This window comes from Camellia sinensis, chromosome 3 (assembly GCF_055761805.1).
Source record: "Camellia sinensis isolate YWXY chromosome 3, ASM5576180v1, whole genome shotgun sequence".
NCBI lineage: Eukaryota > Viridiplantae > Streptophyta > Magnoliopsida > Ericales > Theaceae > Camellia > Camellia sinensis.
In genome coordinates, this window is record NC_138963.1 from 66,807,979 (window position 1) to 66,829,534 (window position 21,556).

Consider the following 21,556-nt stretch of genomic DNA (forward strand, 5'->3'; position numbering starts at 1 on the left):
TTTCAAAACATAGTTTTCAAATCACCTTTTTGAAAAATAACTCAAAAATTAAAACCAAACATAGTGATTATTAGTTAAGAATGTGATCTTTTGAATTTGTTTTTATTTTATTACTTATGTATTTATTTTTATTTTTTTGTACATGCTAAGCAAGTAATTATTCGCTAGTCCCTGAGCATTAATTCAACATGTTGACAGGGTAGTTTCAGACAATGGTAGTTATGGAATGGATGCAGCTGAGTTGATCCACCTGGTTGGCTGGGTAAAGGAGACATGGGTGCAACATATGTACATATATGATTATTGATTTTTATTACAAATACAGTATGAAGTAATGATATTTTTCAGTGCCTAGCATATGTACATATATATATGCCCTTTGCCACCACTTTAAAGCCAAATCATAAACCAAAACCTAGGTACAAAACATTACAAGGAGATATGCAACCCATGTTCTTATGTCTAGCTAGCTTTTGATTCACCACAAGGCCTTTCGAAAGCCAATTAATTAAGCAGCCAAGACGCCAGAGGTTGGATTGATTTCCAAGTTGTTGACAGCTTTTTGATCTATAATGAAAATACAAGGGCAAGGTTAATTATCAATTAGCTTGGAACTTTTAAAATTGTGCAGCTTGAAACTTTGGGTAGGTAGGCACTTACCAAGTACAATTTTATGAACAAAAAAACATGCGGCAATAACAGTGTAGCAAAGGCACAGAACAACTCCTTTCATGTAGTGAGAATTTCCATCCTGCAGATCATAACCAGAAAATACAAATTTTAATTGGTCATGAAGTTTGTACCCAAAAAAAGTATTTTGAACATGAAATGCATGTTGCATTCTATGTGTTGGGATCGGGGATCCCGCCCAAGACCTTCCAGAAATTATACCAAGTAGAAAAACACACCCACACAGAAGGAGACACCATATTTAACGTGGTTCGGCCTTAAAGCCTACGTCCACGGGAGAGTAACCGGTTATCACTATAACAATGGAGAGATTACAGAAAGATTATAATAGGGGAGGAGCTCACACTCTCCTCACTCACCCACTCACCCGTCTCCCTCTCTCACACCGAGAGAGACGGTCTCTCCACCTCACATCTCTCACTCTCTTCTCTCTTGGTTCTCTCTCAGTTGTCTACTCTCCTCTCAACCTCTATTTATACATATCATGAGGGAAGGAAGCTGGACAGCAATGGTGAGTGGATTGGTTAGTGGGGAGGTGCCACTCCCACTCTCTCTAAAGTGGTCTCCAACCACCCCACTCTCTCTAAGGTGGGTTAGCCACTCACATGGGATGATAATAACATAGCCAACACTATGTAGTTCAAACAAGTCTTTGTACCACATCATAACATGATTACTTGGCCATTTGGGTTTTATTGGGGTAGTGTGGATCATGATCATAGACTTAAATTTGGAGTAAGGGTTATCTTTGGTAGTTTTACAGTTGTGACATGTTGTCTTAAATTTTATGTATTTATAATTGAAAGGAGGCGGTAATCTCCGTAATCTCATGTAACTTTTCTGATCATAATGAAAGTGCAGAACAACTGTAGATACAACAATAGTTTTGAGGTGAATCACGTAAATTTTATATTCTGTGTGAGTGAATTTATCATTATTGTACGTTTGTCATTCTTTTTGTTTTGTGTATCACCGATCCTAGTTAGATGTTATGAATTCCTAACAGGTTTGGCATGGAGTTTTATGTTGGCAGGGAGTTTTATATTTAAATCTCTCTTTTCTTTTTGTCTGAAGTCCCTCTCAACTACACAATCAAGTTAGATAAATCCTTCATGTATGGTAGAGAAGTAGTTCGGAACGACTGACTAGGGAAGACTCCTATAAAGAATCTAGCATCTCTTATGTATGTCCTCATGATAAAATATTCATGGTGATAGAGAAGTAACTTAAGACAGAAAACCGAAAAAGATCTTGATAGAGAATCTGACATCTTCAATGTCTGTCCTCATGGCAAAAAGATACATCATGTGTGATAGAGAAGTAATTAAAGATAGGAGACATGAGAAGATCCTGACAAGAGGTTATTATGGCCTCTCCCAATGTATCTCTTTCGTGGTTGTGTGTAGCATTATTTGATGCAACAAGGAATGCAATAATGCTAAAAAAAAATATCATTATAGAGAAGAATAGACATGTATATTTACCTGGAGAGCGAATGATGTGACTATAATTGAGAAAGCCAAAGCACCAGTTTCTAGGAGATTGAAGTCAAGATCCATATGGACACCCATTATCCAAGCTACAACCACACATAAAGGAACCTGAAATGAACCAAGTTTAGAATTTGTGTTTTGGACTTTTTATTTTTATATTTTTTATCGAAGAGATATATTATTTCTGTTGGGTTTTAATTAATTAATTTGTTTCAAATCTCACCACAAACATGAAAATTTGAGCAGCAGAACCCAAAGCAACTGCCAAAGATATATCCTGCATATGATACAGAAAAATTTACAGAATGAAAAAACTTTGAAGGTAACATTTATATAATAAAAATACATAATTGTGAAATATACATACCAACTTGTTCTTCAAAGCAAAGATGATTGATCCAGCATGTTCTGTTGCATTCCCCACAATTGGTAGCAATATTACACTGACGAAGCCAACAGAAATGCCCCATGAATCTGAAGCAGCCTATTTCACAAGAAAACAATATTAGGGTGTATGATTCCCCTTTTTGATTTTTAGCTTATTTGTTTTTTCAACTTTAAAGATTTAAAATAAGCAGAAAATGCTATGTTTGCAGTTGGGTTTTAAATGCATTTTTTTAAAATTTAAAAATGAAGCTAATAATCAGCTTTTTTTTAATTAGAAACAAATAGATAGGCTATAAATCCATTAAAAATAATGGTAAATATTAGATAGATAAACAAACAAATCTTACTAAATTTTTACTCACTGATGCAATATGCAGTAATTAAATTTTGAAATTTGAAACAAGACCTGCTACAATAATATGATAAGTGTCACGTCAATTAATAAATAAAAAAAATTCTAAAATTATTTGTTTATATATAAAGATGAAATGAGTTTGCATACCTCAATTGTACTGACAATATACTCAGATAACCAAGCAATGATAACTGTCATCCCAAATAGCCATATAAATGCACTCCAAAACCCTATCACAGCCTTCTCTTCTTCAGAAGCCCCATCATCCACCTCCTGTCCATTACCACACCACAATATGAGTTAGCATTTTGAGATGGGATTGATTACCATTTAGCAGCAAATGAATTGGACTGTTCGCGAGCTCAGTTAAAAGTGCAAGGATCAAATTATTTAAATTGAAACTATGAGGACCAAAGTGAAAGTTCGCTTAAACTAGAAAGACCAATGGTGTAATTTACCGTCAAATTTATACCATACATACACTTTCTGAGTAAAATTCAGAGTAAATTTTGATGGTCTCCATGAGAATAAGAATCACCTCTTGGGAATCAAACAATTGCCTGTGGGTTTTCAATTGAAAGAAGAGATAGGAAACATATGCCAAAAGCATAATAATGCTGCCTGCTCTTGACAATTGAAGAATTGAACTTGCAGCCATGAGAGTGTTATGCTCAATAGCACCATATCTGCACATCAATGGCAGCAGAAGACAAAGCAATCCAAGCAATAGTAGTAGCATGTTCACATTACTTTGCTTCTGTCAAACAAAAACAAAAACAGCCATGAAATGATCAGAGATCACAAACCCTATAGTAGTGAAGAGCCTGAAGTTTAGTAATTTTAGGTATCCAGAAAATGTGTTTTACCCAGAAAAATTGTTGTACGATCCTTAGTGAACTTTTCTTTAAAAAAAATAATAATAAATGAAAAAATTCTTCACTTTTAAATCCTACTAGATTTGAAGAAGACCCCAAAATTTTAAAAAAAAATATATATATATATATATATTGAAAAAGATCCATTAAAGAAGAAGAAGAAGAAGAAGAAGAAGAAGAAGAAGAAAAAAAGCTAAAAAAATGCTCTTTTAAAAAAAAATCTTTAGTGAATTTTGTTTTTGTTTTTGTTTTTTGTTTTTTAAACTTTTTAGATCCTTCTAATATAGGACTTTAAAAAAAAAAAAAAAAAGTTGGCAGTTTTTTTTTATATAAAAAATCACTAAAAAAAAAAATCAGAAAAATGTGAATTTTTGAACTGTTAAAAAATAGAATTTAAGTGTAGATCTCACCGTATAAGAGTTGAATCTAAATTATACTATTCTCTCATAATAAATTTTTAGTATATATGAATCGGAATCACAAACTATTTTTTCTGGATAACGTTTTGGGGTTTTTTTTGTCCCTTGAATACATAGACTTACTTGAAATTACAAGAATTGAGATAGGGTTTGAACTAATTTGTGTTTTTAGTATATTTACATTGTCAAATGTTTGTTCCTTTTGGAGGTTGGCCAGTCCTCCACAGAACAGAGAGGTCCCAAGAACAAGAAGAAGATTTGAGAGAATGGAACCAAAAAGGGAATATTTCACCACATGAATTTTCCTTTTGTGAAGAGCAAATATAGATATTATCAGCTCTGTAACATTGCCACATGTTGCATTAAGAAGCCCTCCAACTGTCAAAACATATTAATATAATGAATATATCATTCTTAAATAATTATAAGATTGAATGCATAACAAAGTTCCAAATAAAAGTATTGGGATATGAAATTGTTATAGTATCAAGAATTTTAAACAATATGAATCGAGAATTGGGTAAAACAGTTGAAAATTTTATAAAAAAATCATCAATCACCAACAAGAAAAGAAAAGAAAAAAACTTTATAGCACTAAACTAAACGTATGAGCTGTGAATCAAGTTGTGAAATAGACAAGTACCGATATACGCATTGGATAATGTAATGCATCAGTTGATATTTAAAATTTTTATATAAATATATTAAATTAATATTATTACTCTAATTGTTTTTTTTTTTTTAAGGGTGAGACAGTGATAGAGAAATACCTGTTGGACCAGTGTAATATGCAATTTGTCTTGAGTTTTTGTTGACAAAAAACCAAAAAACAAAAAGAAAGAACTTGTTAGAAACTTTATTAATTGATATAGGATAATCATCTAAAATTTCAGAGAAATACTAGAAATTCACACTTTTATTTATTGAGTGTGTAACAAATCAAAACTTAACATATATCATTTAAAGCCAGCGCATTTACTCTGACTTTAAATGAGACCCCTGCAAGTGGACGGTGGGATTAATCCCTCAGTCGAGATGCAAGTAAGTTGATTAGAACACTTGCTTATCAAAAATAAATTGTGAGATTTTAATTTTTTCGGGAAGTCTCAAAACATTTTCCAAAATTATATTTACTACCAATTAATCAAATATTAACTCTAATAAAATACTGGCAACCAAATAGACAAAATAAGAATCTTACTCTGTCAAAAAACTGATACGTTCAGCAAGTGGGATGAGTCCCAACAAACTCAAACCAAAAATCCAAACCTAATTAGTTGGGGAAAAAAAAAAAAAAAGATAAAAATAAAAATCATTAGGAGAAAAAAATTATTGTATTTTTTCTTAAAAAATCAAAACCAATGAAACAGTCAAAAAGAAGAAGAACAGTGAAATTTCACAAAACCTAATTGGCATACACTTACTCTTCCAAAACTGTAAAACTCAGCTAGGATTGCCAAAGGAATGGCAGGGAAAAACAAACAAAGCTTGGTTCCAAGTATCACTTCTTGAAGATTTCCCAGAAATTCTCTCAGCATTCTGCACCGAACCTTGGATAAAAGTGTCGGATCCGACTTTTTTCGTATCAACGACGATGATAGATTCTGAGTCGTCCGGCCAATCAAGTTCTCCGTGTTCCGGTGATCCAGTGAACCCATGATAGATATAGCTCTTTTCTTCAATGTCTCTTCAATCAATGGAGTTCGTATTAGGGTTTCAAAGAAAAGAACACACAAATTTCTCTCTCTCTCTGTTGATATTGGAAGTGAAAGAGTTCATGTTAGGACAATGAATGTGTCAAATGTACGTTGTTGAAGTTTCCTGGAATTTTCCTATATTTGTTTCCTTCTTACATGAAGTTTTTTACACGTACGTATATCCATAAATGTACAGGTGGTTTCATGTAAAAATGTTAGCAACCACAAGATAAAGAAAAAATGTTACAGGTGACTTAAATGTCTTATATGATCGTAAGGTCTATAAAATTGCAGAACTCACACTCATATAAGATATTTGGTCATTTATCCAGTAAAAAATTTGATATCCTTAACATTACTCCAAAATAAATATGCATAAATAACCACAAAATATATTTGTAAATATATATACATATATCAATTAATAATACAAAAAAAATTAATGCGTGATCCATACTCATAATGAATCTAGTCACATATTAATTTTTGTGTGCTCATTTTTGTAATTTTTTTCCTTTTGTACATGTAGTATTACTATTGATCTGTACTCTTATACAATTATTATATGTGAGCACTTGACATGACGTAGGGTCACAATAAATTATTTTTCCAAAATACTCTTGTGTGAGATAGCTATTTTGTTTGTTTCTATCCCACAAAGGGGGTAAGTATGTAATAACATACCAATACCCCTTAAATAAAAAAATAATAATAAAAAATAAATCTCTTTACGGTTTCAATAGTCAAATCTCTTCTTGATTTTAAAAAATAATAACATATACTCAAAATGTTAGTGTATATATATATATATTCGATTAATTAGGTCAACACACTCTCAATATTTATTGAATATTATTTTATACTCTATTTTATTTTATTTTAGTTGCAACTTGAAACTAATGGTAACATTGATGGTCGAGGGATAGTGGTAAAGTGGTTGTATTAAAAAAAAGATAGTGGTAAAGTGGAAAAGGTATTGTCAGTGGTGGGCTTGTATTGATAGCAGTGAATGTGGTGACGGTGGTAATATGGTGGTATTGATACAACTTAAGTTTTTTTTAAAAAAAATTCTAATAATTTTTTTATTCTTTTAACATCTGTCAAACGCTTTTTATTTTTTAAGTGCTTTTAGTCTAAACGCACCTAATAAATTAAAAAAAATTAAAAATAAAAAAATTAGCAACTTTTTGTGTTTATTGAATTTTTTATTTTTATTTAACTTTTTAAATTTTAGGAGGCTTAAACTAAAAGCTCCTAGGAGTTTAAAAAAAAATTAAAAAAAAAAAAAAGAAACAAGGGAAATGCTTCGGTATGCGATGCATACTGTAACGTCTAAATTTTTAGGCCGTTAATAAATTAAATCAATCTTAAATTTATAACTCTAGATAACTAATAACTTTAAATATACAAATCATCTCCAAAAATAATTACGCAAATATTTTCAAAATATAATTTATATAAATCTCCAAAAATAATAATAGTGGTGGATCCGAAAATATCAAACTCAGTAAATCTTTTAAATGTTTCAATCCCGATTGTCACTAAATTGCTCCACACCTGAATAATAAATTAATGGGCGAATTACACTAATGGTCCCTATAATTTAGAACTTGTGTCACTTGGGTCCCTAATTTTTCAATTATAACACATTTGACTCTGAATTTTGAATCTTGTTGCAAATAATGACAATTGAAAATACAATTGCTTAATTTCACGGACAAAATCGTCAATTTGATAAAATATAAACTAATTTAACAAAAATAAATGTCAAGGAAATATTTTGAATTTTAAAAATTATTTATACCCACTAAAGATAAAATTATATAATATTGATAAATCTTTTAGACATTTATTTATTTATTTATTTATTTTACTAAATTAATTTTAATTATTTGTTTGGATGATGATCATGTAATAGATGGTTGTTTTTATTTTTATTAAATTAGTTTTTATTTTTTCAAAAGTCAAATATAGCGACAACTTTGATATCATTATTAAACCAATCCATTAAATCAAAAAATTCAAAACTAAAATAATTTCATATATTAAATATATCGATTACACATCAAAATCCTAACAATTATCCATTACATGATTATTATCCAAACACATAATAAAAACTAATTTGATGGGAAAAAAAAATGTCTAAAGATTTATCAAATTTTGCATAATTTTATCTTTAGTGGGTAGAAATAATTTTTAAAAATTTAGAAATATTTTTTTGACATTTATTTTTGTCAAATTAATTTATATTTTACCAAATTAAGCAACGGTATCTTCAATTGTCCTTATTTGAAATAATATTCAAAATTCAGGGTCAAATGTGTCACAATTGAAAAGATAGGGACCAAAGTGACACGAGCTCCAAACTATAGGGACTGTTAGTGTAATTCGCCCTAAATTAATTCGGAAAGTATACAATATGACATGATGAATAACAATGCTTGGATAGAAAACAAATTAATAGGGATCCAATAAATGACGACATTGTACAAACGATTCGATTTGATTCAAATTAACAAGTAGTTTACCAAATTGCACAAATAAGTCAACTTATCATATGATAATTTATCCAGGACCAAATACCCGGTCCTACTCAGTACATGACTAATGACCGGCCTCACCCACCTTATCCAAGCACAACTGCTTATCCGAGCATATTAATGCAAGCTACTGACAGGGTCAACTCAATTCATGCACGAAATATTTTAAAGTCTTTAGTCAGATAAATTAACATTGTCAACACAGAATAATTTTACATAATTAATCAAATGACTAGTATAACAAACCGAGTACAAATTGAAAGTAATTAAAATAACACTCTTAGCAAAGAAATTTAAAGAAAGTATATTGTATACCACCCAATTACCTCAAAACAATTCCTCTATCACCAACATTTTAATCATTTACCATTTCTTCATAGATCTTCAAATAAATGACGAATTAAAATTATAATATATAAGATATGTAAAATTTGATAAAATTTATAACTTATAACACCTCCTCTTTGTAAAATTATTAACTCTCATTGTAAATACTTCCAAATTAAACTCAAAATTTAGTAATAACCAATCAAAGAGAACAATTTGAGGAGAAGAAGAAAACTGAGTGGGTAAATGAGGACCCGCCCCTCACTTGCTCAATTTATAGGGAAAAGTCTTACAGCTAAAGAAAAGGAAATAAATAAATATATACGTAAAAGAGATTTATAATCCACAAAACTTCTAAGAGCTCTAATATTTTAATCTTGATTTTTTAATTTTTGAATTTAAAAAAAAAATGGGACATTTATTAGTAAGTCTTATACATAAAATTTAAAATCCATCTAATTCCAAAACAAAACACTTACACCAATTAGTCTTATATATTTTTAATTATTATCAAAAAATCTTTTTTTTATTATATAACTTTAAAAACGCTGCTATATCCTACCACTACCAGACTTCCGTCAAACGATCATCGGAGACTCGCCGAAATATTCAACATCACCGGGAAGTTGCCAGAGTATTGCTGGATATGCGCCGAAGTATCGCCGGAGTGTTCTGAATGTCACTAGAAGTCACCGGAATGTTCAGAATGTTTGTTGAACGTTAAGAATATTATCGAAGACTCACTGGAATGTCCAGAATATTGTCGAGAAAAAAAAGAGAATAAATGGAGAAATTATAGTGAAAAAACATAACAAAACGTGTTAAATATTGATAAACTAAAAGGGGGGAAAAATATTACAACAACAAACAACAATGGGAAAGAATATATATTATTTTTTAATATTTGTAGGGTTTAAGCAAATAATTTTCAATATTGATTAAACTGAAAAGTAAATTTTGAAATTATAAAATGTTATAGTTTCAAAAGCATGATTCTATTAAACATTTATTCTTATTAATCAAACTGGAAAACATGTTATGAAATTATAAAATTTTATAGTTCTAAAAAATGTTATGAAACTATTAAATTTTACAGTTTTAAAGCATGATTCATTTTGGCACCAAAAAAATTGAAACTGTAAAATTTTACAGTTTTCACTGCATGAAACTAAAGCTCAAAAATAATTTGTTCAGAACTTGAAAATTTTCTCCATTAAAACAGGAAATAGAAGTGTGTAGTAGAGAAAGAAAGAAAAATTGAGAAATCGAAGGAGAGAAACAGGTATAGAGAGAATATTATAATTCGGTAACTATTTTTTGTTTAGATCTAGTCAGGCCTTATGTAGATTTACTCAGATCTGAATAGATCTACTCATCTTCTTCGCCAGAAACTCGTCTCTTTCGCCGTTGGTGAAGGTAAAATAAGGAGTCGATGGTCGGTGGTTGCCGGTAAATCTTAAGCAATGATGGTCGGTGGTTGCCGGTAAATCCCAAGCAATAATGGTCGTCGGTCACCGGTAACTATATATTAGAAAGAGAAAGAGAAGAAGTAAGGCATGGTTGCCGATCACCAGAAATCATGAAGAGAATAAGGTAGAAAAAAACAAATGCACAGAGAAGAATGAAGATGAAAAACACTTAGTGGACTTTTGAGAGTATTTAAAAAGTTATGAGACTAAATAGACTTATCATCTCTTAAATAGGACTTCCAAGTAATTTGCAAAAAAAAAAAAAAAAAAAAAAAAAAAAAGACTCCCACCCACCCTTCAATTTGATTTTCTGAATTTTAAAAAAACCCGGAGCCCTAACTTTCCTAAACTATATATATTTTTTTTATTTTCTGCCTATCATAACTTTAGTTGAAACGGTCAATACCAGTAAATAATTATCAATTCACTTTATTATTTTTCCTTTCATTGATTCTTTTTAATGCTTGCTTTTGTTTTTGTTACTTTTATTTTGTTACTTATTTATTTTTTGTCACTATTGATTTTTTTTTTCCTCATCTATTTTTTTTTATTTATTGTGGGTGTTGAAGATTTATTAGGCAATGTGAAAAAAAAAAAATGTTCTTGTGTTTTTTAATTAACTATTTTTTTGATCAGCGAAAAAATGAAACTTTATTGATGAAAATAACAAGTACAAGGTACAAGATAAAAAACATCAATAAAGGAAAGGGAAGTGCAAAAGCATCACAGTGAGCTAAACGATCCCAACTAGGTTGGCACCGCAGAGCACACCCTATCATTTGCTAGCACCCCAAAGTTGGTGAGAGACCAACGGAAGAAAGAAAAAAACAAAACCAACCAACCAAAGCTATCACCTAAGCATATCTGCCAAGCACTGCAGCAGAAGGAGAGCTACTAGTAAATCAACACCCCAAAGTTGATCATACAGCACCAACCATCCAGAACTACAATATACACCAGCCCCAAAAATAGAACTCCCACAGCAGCTGGGACAGAACAGGCCAGAACACATATAGCAGCAGCTGGGAGAGGTTGGAGAATCCACCTTTCAGACCACAGCAACTCAGATCACAGCTAGAAGAGGATAGAACACAGAGAGGAAGTTGCAGCCAGCCACAGATAGCATAGCATAGGGCAGACTCACCCCGAACAGCATAGCATACGGCCAGAGGCAGAACAAATACACTTCAATAAGTAGCACCTCTACAGCCAACACCTTGCCTTGATCACAAGCAGCAGCCACAGCAGTGCATGTCCTCATATCAGCAGAGCATGAACAATGTGACACTAGCAGCAGCCTCATACTTCAGACAGTAGAGCATGATCCTTGCAGCAACAGCCACCACTCAGGTTTGAACTTGAAACAAGCCTCACAGCAGGCCCATGGAGGGGCCTCAGACCATCCCAGCTGCAGAGCATCAATGCCACCCTCCATTATATAGTCCAGATTAGTAGACAGATCAGACCAAACCAGCATCCCATATCAGAGACCTTCACAGACAGATTAGTAGATTATCTGCAGAGACCTTCACAGACAGATCAGCTTCCAGCTACAACCCAGCTTCCACCTTCCACCTTCACACTAGTAACAGCCCAGCCATAATCCTATGTCAGACACCCTCTCACCTGCTTCAAGTTTGTGACAATATCATGTACTGTGCAGTGCACCCCCTTAACATTTGACTTAACCCATAATGCAATTCTTACTTTCAATCTCTCTACCATCTGTGCAAAATCTGCATTACCATTGTTAAATAAACATTCTTTCCTAAGTTTCCATAAGGACCATAACATAGCCAAAGGGACCACTTTCCAAATATTGAACTCCTTCTTCTTTAATTTCATACCAGACCACCAGTCAAGCAAAACAACCACAGATCTTGGCGTTACCCACTGCACTTCCCACCAACTTATCAACTCAGACCATAATTTCCACACCAATGGACATAAAAGCAACACATGATTTATGGTTTCTACCTCTGCTTTGCAAAATACACATAAGGAGCTGACATTGATGGGTAGAGCTCCAATCCTGTGCATAAATTCTACGGTTTTGATTCTCCCTTTCCAAGCTAACCAGCTGAAGAACTGAGCCTTTGGAGGTGCTGCATTTTTCCATAGGAAGTTTGAAATGGGAATCTTGGATCCATTAACTACCTCCAACCTTTCCCACACTGAGGCCACAGTGAATACCCCTGAATTATTAGCTTTCCACAGACAGTTATCCTCAGTCACAGGATTTAGATTAGGAACCTCTGCTAATACTGCATTTAGTCTTTGTACTTCCTCCTCCTCCCATGCTAGGAGCGATCTTCTAAATGCCAACTTCCAATCACTGCCCAACCCTTTCCGTTGGTAGAAAAACTGCAAGGAACCATCATCCTTCACGGATAAACTAAACAGTCTAGGGAACTCACACCTAAGACTCATATCATTGAACCATCTATCCGTCCAAAAATGAATCCTTTCCCCATTTCCCAGAATAATCCTAAAGTTTTGTGAGAAAAACTCCGCCACTACACTATTGGACGAAGCTAATGATGCAATATCCTTCCACACAATAGATACCATTGTAGCTGGCACTGGTTCTAGTGTCCACCTACCTCCAAACCCACCATATCTGCTACATACCATCCTTTTCCAAAGAGACTGATGTTGACAACCATACCTCTACCACCATTTTAACATTAAACACACATTAACATCACTGAGACTTCTCAAACCCAACCCCCATTGGGCTTTACTTTTACACACCTCTTTCCATTGAACTAAGTAAATTTTCCTTTTAATTTCAGAACCTCCCCACAAAAAGTTTGATTGAATCCTATCAATTGTTTTAGCAACACCAACGGGCATTTTAAAGATGGATAGAAAATACAGTGGAAGACTTGACAAAACAGACTTAACTAGGGTCAATTTGCCGGCAAAGGACAAAAATCTCCTTTTCCAAGATGCTAACTTCTTTTTAAACTTCTCCACCACCGGTTGCCAAGTACTTCTTCTCCTTGGATTGGCCCCTAAAGGTAAACCAAGATATGACAGAGGTAGACTCTGGTTGAGGCAATTTAGTGTTTTAGCAAACTCCTTAACTAGCTCCTCTTCTACTCCAATACCACAAACTATACTTTTATGAAAATTAATCTTGAGGCCTGACATGACTTCAAAACACCTCAAGATTCTTTTAAGCATTATAATTTCCTCCCATTTGGCTTCACAAAAAATAATAGTGTCATCTGCAAATTGTAAATGAGAAATTTTCAACTCTTGATGACCAACTGAAGCTCCTCTGATCATCCCCTTTTCTTTGGCTCTTTCTAATAAAATATTTAAACCTTCTGCCACTATATTGAATAGGAAGGGCGATAGTGGATCTCCTTGTCTTAAACCCTTCTGAGGAGAAAACTCTGCTGTGGGCGATCCATTCACAAGCACTGAGATCCTTGATGTAGATATACAGGACCAAATCCAACCCACCCATTTTTCACCAAACCCAAGATTCTTCATCATTGACAGTAAAAACTCCCAGTTAACTGAATCATAGGCCTTCTCAAAATCCAATTTAAGAATGATTTCTTTTTTCTTAGACTTTCTCCACCAATCCACCACTTCGTTTGCAATTAAAACCCCGTCCAGGATGCATCTACCAGAAATAAAAGCAGATTGAACTTCTCCTATGAGCTTTGGGAGTACTTTCCTTACCCTTCTAGACAACACTTTAGCCAACACTTTATAAATTGCGCTAACCAAGCTTATGGGCCTATATTCACTCAAATCTATTGGGTTCTTCATTTTAGGGATCAAAGTGATGAAAGAGCTGTTTACCCCTTTGGCCAACTTCCCATTACGATGAAGCTCTTGGAACAACTGAATGAACTCACCTTTCATTAAAGACCAGCACTTCTGAATACAATACAAATTGAAGCCATCAGGCCCAGGGGCTTTATTCCCATCACAGTCTTGGATGGCTGCCCAAATTTCTGCTTCAGTAAACTCTGCCTCCAACACTTCCTTTGAGTCAACAGAACTAATGGACGACAAAGGCCCTGCCAACTTAGGCCTGCTCTTCCAGCTTTCAGCAAAAACTCTTTTAAAGTAGTTCACCACTACTTGCTTCACCATACTTGGATCCTCCACCACAACCCCATCTGCCTGCACTGAATCCAATAAATTTTTCCTCTGCCTGTTACTTGCCATCAAGTGAAATAGTCTGGTATTTTTATCACCATTTTGTGCCCATGACATTCTAGACTTTTGTAGCCACAACCTGTCTTTATTTCTACTTAGATTCCAAACTTGACTTCTGATCTCCCGTCTTCTAATCACCTCTGATTGCAATAAGGATCCACATTCAGCCTTCAAGTCCCACTCATGGAGTTCATCTTCTGCTTTTTGAAGTTGGTCATCAATATTACCAAAGACCTCCATGTTCCACCTACGCAGATATGCTCTTAGTCTTTTAAACTTAGACATGAGTCTATAACTAGCTCAACCCTGAATCTGAGCCTCCTCCCAGACCTTTTCCACATCCTTTTTAAACTGAGGATGGGATGTCCAGGCATTAATAAATCGAAAAGGTTTAGGCCCCCAATCCTTCCCATCATCCATAAGCAGAACTGGACAGTGATCTGAAATTCCCCTAGCCAAACCCCATTGTTTAAATTTATACTTCTCTAACCAGACAGGATCAAGTAAAAACCTATCGATCCTACTTCACCTCTCCCCATCCAATGCATTACACCATGTGAATGATCTTCCATGCATATTCAGATCAATTAATTCCAAGCTATCAATAAGATTATTAAAATCTTTCATTCCCCTATCTCTTCTTGAACAGCCCTTCCTTTCACTCATAACTCTAATCTCATTAAAATCACCACCCAGACACCAAGGGTTGGGATAAGAGAGCTTAAGATTTATAAGACTCTCCCATAGTTTCCTCCTCTTCACTACTTCAGTCGGAGCATAAATATTGCAGATAACACAATGAAAAGATTGAGATATGATACCTGAAAGAAGAATCAAATTCCTGGAACTGCAGCAGTCTATCAACTGGAAAATCTGAGGGTTCCAAATGCAAAGGAGACCACCTGCACTTCCCTCTGCACATACCTCCATAAAATCCATTTCATCCATTGGCCATAGGGACTTTACAAAATTGCCATCAACAGCTTCTCTCTTAGTCTCCTGCAGCATCAAAACATCTACTAATTTTGCCCTCGCCAATGCCTTAATACTACTCTTTTTTTCAGGTCGTCTAAGACCCCTGACGTTCCATGACATGAGTTTCATTAAAACCTTCAACACAGCTCCTATACTCCTTCATTTGTCCAGCAACTTAATCAGCCTCTCTCCTCCCTTCAACTCTTTCCAAATCTTTTTCCTCCAACTCTATTATTCTGGCCACCACTTCCTCCTCTTTCCCTTCACAGTTTAGTCCTAAAGCCGTTCTGACCTCAATCATAGCTCGGGCTTCTTTAAGTAACTTGCTTCTTCTTTGAGAATTACTCCTCTGTGATGCTGATAGGGACATAGCAGCTGCTGCCGCTCGAAGGATCACTCCACTTCTGAGACTGCTACTACATAGAATCCCCTTCTGTTTTGGATGGCCCCCCTGCTCCATTTTTTCTTTACTCTGGTCGACTCCTTTCCTCTTCAGATCAGACTTCCTTTTTGATCCAGCATGAACTTTCTGAGATGGGCCCCCCTTCTCATGGTTATCTTTGTATGCTGCATCTTTCCCTATAGCCTCATACTGATTCTGGGCTATGCAATCACTCAGATTGGAATCAACTTCCCATCTTGGCCCATTAGTTATAGGCTGAACTTGGGCTCCATGTAACATAACTTCTAAATTTATTTTGGGCCGGCCACACCCCAACCCAGTTTGACTATTTATAAAACCTGAAGTGCACACCTGATCTTCTACCCGTTGACTTTCCAACACCCTCGAGCAGCTCGCCTGTAGCTCCCTTTCTTTCCCTAGAGCACGCTCAGCTTCTTTTCCTGCTACTCCAGACATGAAATGATGGCCTTCATCTACTGCCTCGAGTACTCTTTCCACGGTGTGAGCTCCCTTAATTGACACCTCATCAATTTTTGCCACATCCTCATCATCACTTTTCTCTACAACCGACCCAACTTCACCTTCCTCCCCACCTTCAACACCATTGACAGCTACCTCTGGATGAACATTATCAACCTGGCCCCTTCGTTTGGTTAAGTGTTCAACCTCATTGTGCAGATTGGATTCCATTACTTCATTTATCTGGCAGCTATACTCACCATTACATTGACAGATATTGACAAAGGGCTCTTCATACACTCTCACTTGATAAGCCCTCTCAGTTCCTAGTAAATTAATTACCGTATTGATGGGCTCCATGATTTTTGTGATGATCCTTACTTTGCCAAACATAAAATGTTTACCTCCCACTGTATCTTCATCGTACTGAACTACATCTCCCCATACCTTGCCAGTCGCTTCGAAGGTCTTGATATTCCAGAGATTGAGAGGTACTCCCACACAAGTGAGCCAGATACATCTATCCAGTTCCATTAACTTCCCTTCTTCCCATTCACATACTTCATCACTCCAGTCATGAATCCACTCCTTCATTCTCACTCGTGCTTCCTTCTTCTGCTGATTGGAGCTAAAAGATAGAATTGCCTGCTTCCCTCCCACTTGTCTAACTACCACATCCTTATCAATCCTCTTGTAGATCTCCTTCCTGAAGTCATGGAAGAAGAAAAAAGCTTTGAGCTTGACCAGGACACTATCATATAACCACCCGTTCCCAACCTCCACAGCTCTAACAGACACATTTTGATTGCCATATTCTCCTCCATTTTGTCGTCCAGTTTGAACTACTTCCGCATATGACTTACCTTTGATTCGCATCATAGGTTGGACAGGGGTCCACTGCTTTTTCTGCACCATACCTCCCTGCTTAGCATTTGTGAGCATCTGTCTACTTTGATTGGACTTGCTAAACTCAGCCAACTTTACCCTCAATGCCCTGTTGTGACACCATAAGCCATCAGCTTTGTGCACTGCCATCACTGCCATTCTATTTTATTAGCTATACTATTGCTTTTCTTTTCATCTATTTTTTATTGTGAGGATTGAAGATTTATCAGGCGGTGCGAAAATGCTCTTGTGTTTTTTAACTAATTGTGTTTTCTCATCTATTTTCTTATTGCGGGTGTTGAAGATTTATCACACGGTGAGAAAAAATATATTATTGTATTTTTTTAATTGTTTGTATTTTTTACACTCCATTTCGATTATATGGTGAGAAAAAAAATTTATGATTCAGTTTTTTTTAAATTACTGTGTTTTCTCATCTATTTTCATATTGTGGGTGTTGAAGATTTATCATGATGAGAAAAAAATATGATTATATTTTTTAACTGATTGTGTTTTTTTTCACTTTTTTCAATAATACGATGATTGTGTTTTTTTACACTTTATTTTGATCACATAGTGGGAAAAAAATTGTCGTGGAGTTTTTTAACTCACTATATTTTTTGAAAAAAAAAAAACTGAAATGATTGTATTTTTTGACTATCATATTTAGATGAATGACCAAAGATCATTGAATTAGAAAAACAAATATATATATATATTATAACTAAAATCCCTTACCAATCCCTTAGCAAGGAATTTAACAAAGAAATTTGTATATTATTTCAATTGTTAGTCTACCATACAGATTTCACCATTCTAAAAAAAAAAATCTTTCATACAGATTACTCTCAGCTTTCTAAAGGCTCTAATTATCACCATAACTCTAATACATATTACTATCTATCTATATATTACATAAATAAAATGAGATTACTAATTCATAAGACTTTCAAGAACTACAATATTTCAATCTTAATTTCATAATTTTTGAATTAAAAAAAAACTCCAGCCCACCCTTCGATTTTAGATTTTTAAAATTTTAAAAAACCCTAAACCCTAACTTTCGTAAAACAGTCATACATGTAGGTAACTATGAATTCACTTGATTGCTTTTCTTTTCATTGATTCTTTTAATGCTTGTTTTCCTTTTCATTACTTTTTTCTATCATAATCAATGAATGAACTATACTATTGATTTTTTTATCATCTATTTTTTTGTTGTGAGTATTGAAAATTTATTAGACAATGTGAAAAAAAAATGTTATTGTATTTTTTTAATTGACTATGTTTTCTCATTTATTTTCTAAACTATACTATTGCTTTTCTTCTCATCTATTTTTTTTATTGTGAGTCAAGATTTATCAAACGGTGTGAAAAAAAAATATTCTTGTGTTTTTTAATTGATTGTGCTCTTTCATCTATTTTCTTATTGTGGGCGTTGAAGATTTACACACGGTGAGAAAAAAAAAATATTATTGTACTTTTTTACATTTCGTTTGATCACATGGTGAGGGAAAAAAAAAATTGTGATTCAATTTTTTAACATATTGTGTTTTCTTCATCTATTTTCTTATCGTGGTTGTTGAAAATTTATCACATAGGGAGAAAAAAAAAATTGATTGTATTTTTTAACTGATTTTGTTTTTTTACACTATTTTAATAATACGGTGATTGTGTTTTTTTATACTCCGTTTTGATCACATGGTGAAAAAAAATTGTGATTGAGTTTTTTTAATTCGCTATATTTTTTGAAAAGAAAAATAAAAATCATTGTATTTTTAAACTATCATATTTAAATGACGATCATTGAATTAGACAAAAAAATTATAACTAAAATCCCTTACCAATCCCTTAGCAAGGAATTTAACAAAGAAATTTGTATATTATTTCAATTGTTAGTCTACCATACAGATTTCACCATTCTAAAAAAAATCTATCATATAAATTACTCTCAGCCTTTCTAAAGGCTTTAATTATCACCGTAACTCCAATACAGATTACTATCCTTTTTCTTTTCCCTTAACTCTGATCACAGGTATTAGACAAACAAACAATGTATTTGATTAGAGGATTTGAGAAGAGATTTGAAAAGGAAAAGAAAAAAAATATGTGAAATGTAAATAATATATACTTACATTTCATATAGTTTCGGCCATAGTCCTTGGGTGTGTTTCTGCTATAGTCCTTGGTCAAGGGAGTTTTCCGGCCATGGTTCTTTCAGCCATGAGAGGCGTGATGGTGGTTCTCGGCCAGTTCAACCAAACTGCATGGTGGAAGTGTTTCTTACATGTGCGTCATAATTTTTGATGCTATTTTGGTTTATTGAAAATATGAGTGCAGGAGCAGCATGGGTGTTTTTGTTTTGGTGTTTTTGTTTTGGGTTGTGTGGGTTGCTTTTGTGGGGATTCATGTATTTTCTTTTAGTTAAGTCCTTCTTTATTTTTTTTATCTTTTTAGTCTGCTTTTTATTTTGTTTAAAAAAAATAATTGTGAGGCCAATGAGTTGGTTGTATGGATGTGAGCAGCAGTAATAGGGGTAACTTGTATTTTTCTGAATCTCTCTTGATGCATGTCATCTCTCTATACCTTTAATTTCATACTATTAATGAAAAATTGAAATTTTTCTTTGTTGATTAAAAAAAAACAAAAAAAACATTTCATATAGTTTGACACATATTTTTCCTTTTATTTTCCAAATCTCTCCCAAGTCCACCAACCAAGCCTAGCGTTAAAAAGCTAATGCTAGATTGTAGAGCATCTGTTTTATATCTATATATGAGAGGCACTTAGCTACTTGACATTCGTATTTTCTTTTCGATTTTGTCCTTACATTTTGAATAATTTATTAACGATGACCTACATGTTGAGTGAACGTTTTTTCGTAAATACACAAAGACTCTTGGTCAATTATGCAACATATTTTTTTCGTAATTACGCAAATATTCTTAGTCAATTATGAAATAGGTTTTTCCGTAATTACGCAAACATTCTTGGTCAATTATGAAAAATAAATCTTTTATTTTTTTAACAAATTACAAATATACCCATAAGGTTGGTTTAAAATATGAATCAATCCTATAATATTAGAAATTACAACTATCATTTGTTATAAATTTAATTTAACACAATACTGAGGGAAAATAAAATTCTCCCATGTAATAATAAATTATTAAAATTTTTTATTGAAAAATATTTCTCATATCATTAAAAATTGTTAATTAACTTAATGATTTATTTATTAATAAAATAGTTAACTGAAAAACATTTTTCATATCATTAAAAATTGCTAATTTACTTAACGATTTACTTATTAATAAAATTAGTCATTTATTATGTGAGTATGATATATATATATATATATATATATATTAATAAAATTAGCCATTTATATATATATATATATATATATGTATTTTCTTCTGCTTTTTTATTAGTTCAGTGAATTATCATAATAGTTTTTTTTAGATGAGAAAATTATCTTAGTATCTGTTTTATATTGATCTATTGAGAAAAGTTACACACCATAATTTTTTATTTATTTATAAATTGAGAAGAAATATTAAAGACTCATAAATTTATCCAAAATGATATGGTAATAGAATTGGAGTCTACATCATCGAATGTATAACAAAAAAAATTATACATATCATACCACATAATTCTACCATATATCTAATGATTTTTTCTATTCAATTTCATAGAATAATATTTTAAGTTTTAAAAATTATCAAAATATAAAACTTAAATATACTGTAATAGTAGCCCGTGCCTTGCATGGGTCTTTCGAAACTAGTATATATATCTATATATATAAGAGGCGCTTAGCTGCTTGAGGTTTGTCTTCTTTTCCAATTTTACTTTTTTTTTGAATAATTTATTAATAGTGACCTATATGTTGAGTGAAGATTTTTTCGTAATTACGCAAACAATCATGGTCAATTATGAAACATAAATGTTTTATTTTTTAACAGATTACAAATACACTCATAAAATTTGTTTAAAATATGAATCGGTCCTATAATACTAGAAATTACAACTATTGTTTGTTATAAATTTTAATTTAACACAATAAGCAGAAGAAAAAAATAACTATTCTTCTATGCAATAATAAATTATCAAAATTGTTTATTGAAAAATATTTCTTATATCATTAAAAATTGTTAATTTTTTTAATGCTTTATTTATTAACAAAATGATTAACTGAAAAATATTTTTCATATCATTAAAAATTGTTAATTTACTTAATGATTTATTTATTAATGAAATTAATTATTTGTCACGCGAGTTTGATTTATGTATTAATAAAATTGGTTATTTGTATATATATATGTATTTTCTTCTGTTTCTTTATTAGTTTAGTGAATTGTCTTTGTAGTTTTTTTAGATGAGAGAAT

At 32.7% G+C, this 21,556-nt stretch overlaps 4 protein-coding genes across 4 annotated transcripts; all 4 read right to left on the bottom strand.

Annotated features, from left to right (window-relative positions):
* Positions 1–274: 274 nt before the first annotated feature.
* Positions 275–6,142, bottom strand: LOC114323966 (vacuolar cation/proton exchanger 3). Its single transcript, XM_028271677.2, has 11 exons — positions 5,644–6,142; positions 5,421–5,488; positions 4,990–5,018; positions 4,401–4,597; positions 3,464–3,682; positions 3,073–3,198; positions 2,551–2,667; positions 2,407–2,460; positions 2,175–2,291; positions 661–751; positions 275–567 (listed from the first exon to the last, which is right to left on the bottom strand). Exons 1-11 carry the CDS (start codon positions 5,875–5,877, stop codon positions 509–511), a joined length of 1,311 nt encoding a protein of 436 aa, XP_028127478.1. The 5' UTR covers positions 5,878–6,142; the 3' UTR covers positions 275–508.
* Positions 6,143–11,561: 5,419 nt separating this feature from the next.
* On the bottom strand, positions 11,562–14,680 carry LOC114255885 (uncharacterized). Its single transcript, XM_082918114.1, has 3 exons — positions 13,010–14,680; positions 11,882–12,925; positions 11,562–11,663 (listed from the first exon to the last, which is right to left on the bottom strand). The coding sequence occupies exons 1-3, from the start codon at positions 14,678–14,680 to the stop codon at positions 11,562–11,564; spliced, it is 2,817 nt and encodes a 938-aa protein (XP_082774240.1).
* Positions 14,681–14,965: 285 nt separating this feature from the next.
* LOC145821586 (uncharacterized) lies at positions 14,966–15,544 on the bottom strand. Its single transcript, XM_082918115.1, has one exon. It carries the CDS (start codon positions 15,542–15,544, stop codon positions 14,966–14,968), a length of 579 nt encoding a protein of 192 aa, XP_082774241.1.
* Positions 15,464–19,483, bottom strand: LOC114323975 (uncharacterized). The gene is made up of 2 exons (XM_028271687.2): positions 19,298–19,483; positions 15,464–17,271 (listed from the first exon to the last, which is right to left on the bottom strand). Coding segments are annotated over exons 1-2 (1,683 nt in total). The 5' UTR covers positions 19,300–19,483; the 3' UTR covers positions 15,464–15,590.
* Positions 19,484–21,556: the final 2,073 nt, after the last annotated feature.

Coding starts and splice junctions, on each gene's coding strand:
- LOC114323966 (XM_028271677.2), bottom strand. CDS start 5,877: ATGGGTTCACTGGATCACCGGAACACGGAGAACTTGATTGGCCGGACG. Junction 2,668..3,072: donor ATATTGTCAGTACAATTGAG/GTATGCAAACTC, acceptor CTTGTGAAATAG/GCTGCTTCAGATTCATGGGG. Junction 2,292..2,406: donor CTCAAATTTTCATGTTTGTG/GTGAGATTTGAA, acceptor GGTTCATTTCAG/GTTCCTTTATGTGTGGTTGT.
- LOC114255885 (XM_082918114.1), bottom strand. CDS start 14,680: ATGGAGGTCTTTGGTAATATTGATGACCAACTTCAAAAAGCAGAAGAT. Junction 12,926..13,009: donor ACTTAGTTCAATGGAAAGAG/GTGTGTAAAAGT, acceptor AAATGGTGGTAG/AGGTATGGTTGTCAACATCA. Junction 11,664..11,881: donor TTGTCACAAACTTGAAGCAG/GTGAGAGGGTGT, acceptor GATGCTCTGCAG/CTGGGATGGTCTGAGGCCCC.
- LOC145821586 (XM_082918115.1), bottom strand. CDS start 15,544: ATGAAACTCATGTCATGGAACGTCAGGGGTCTTAGACGACCTGAAAAA.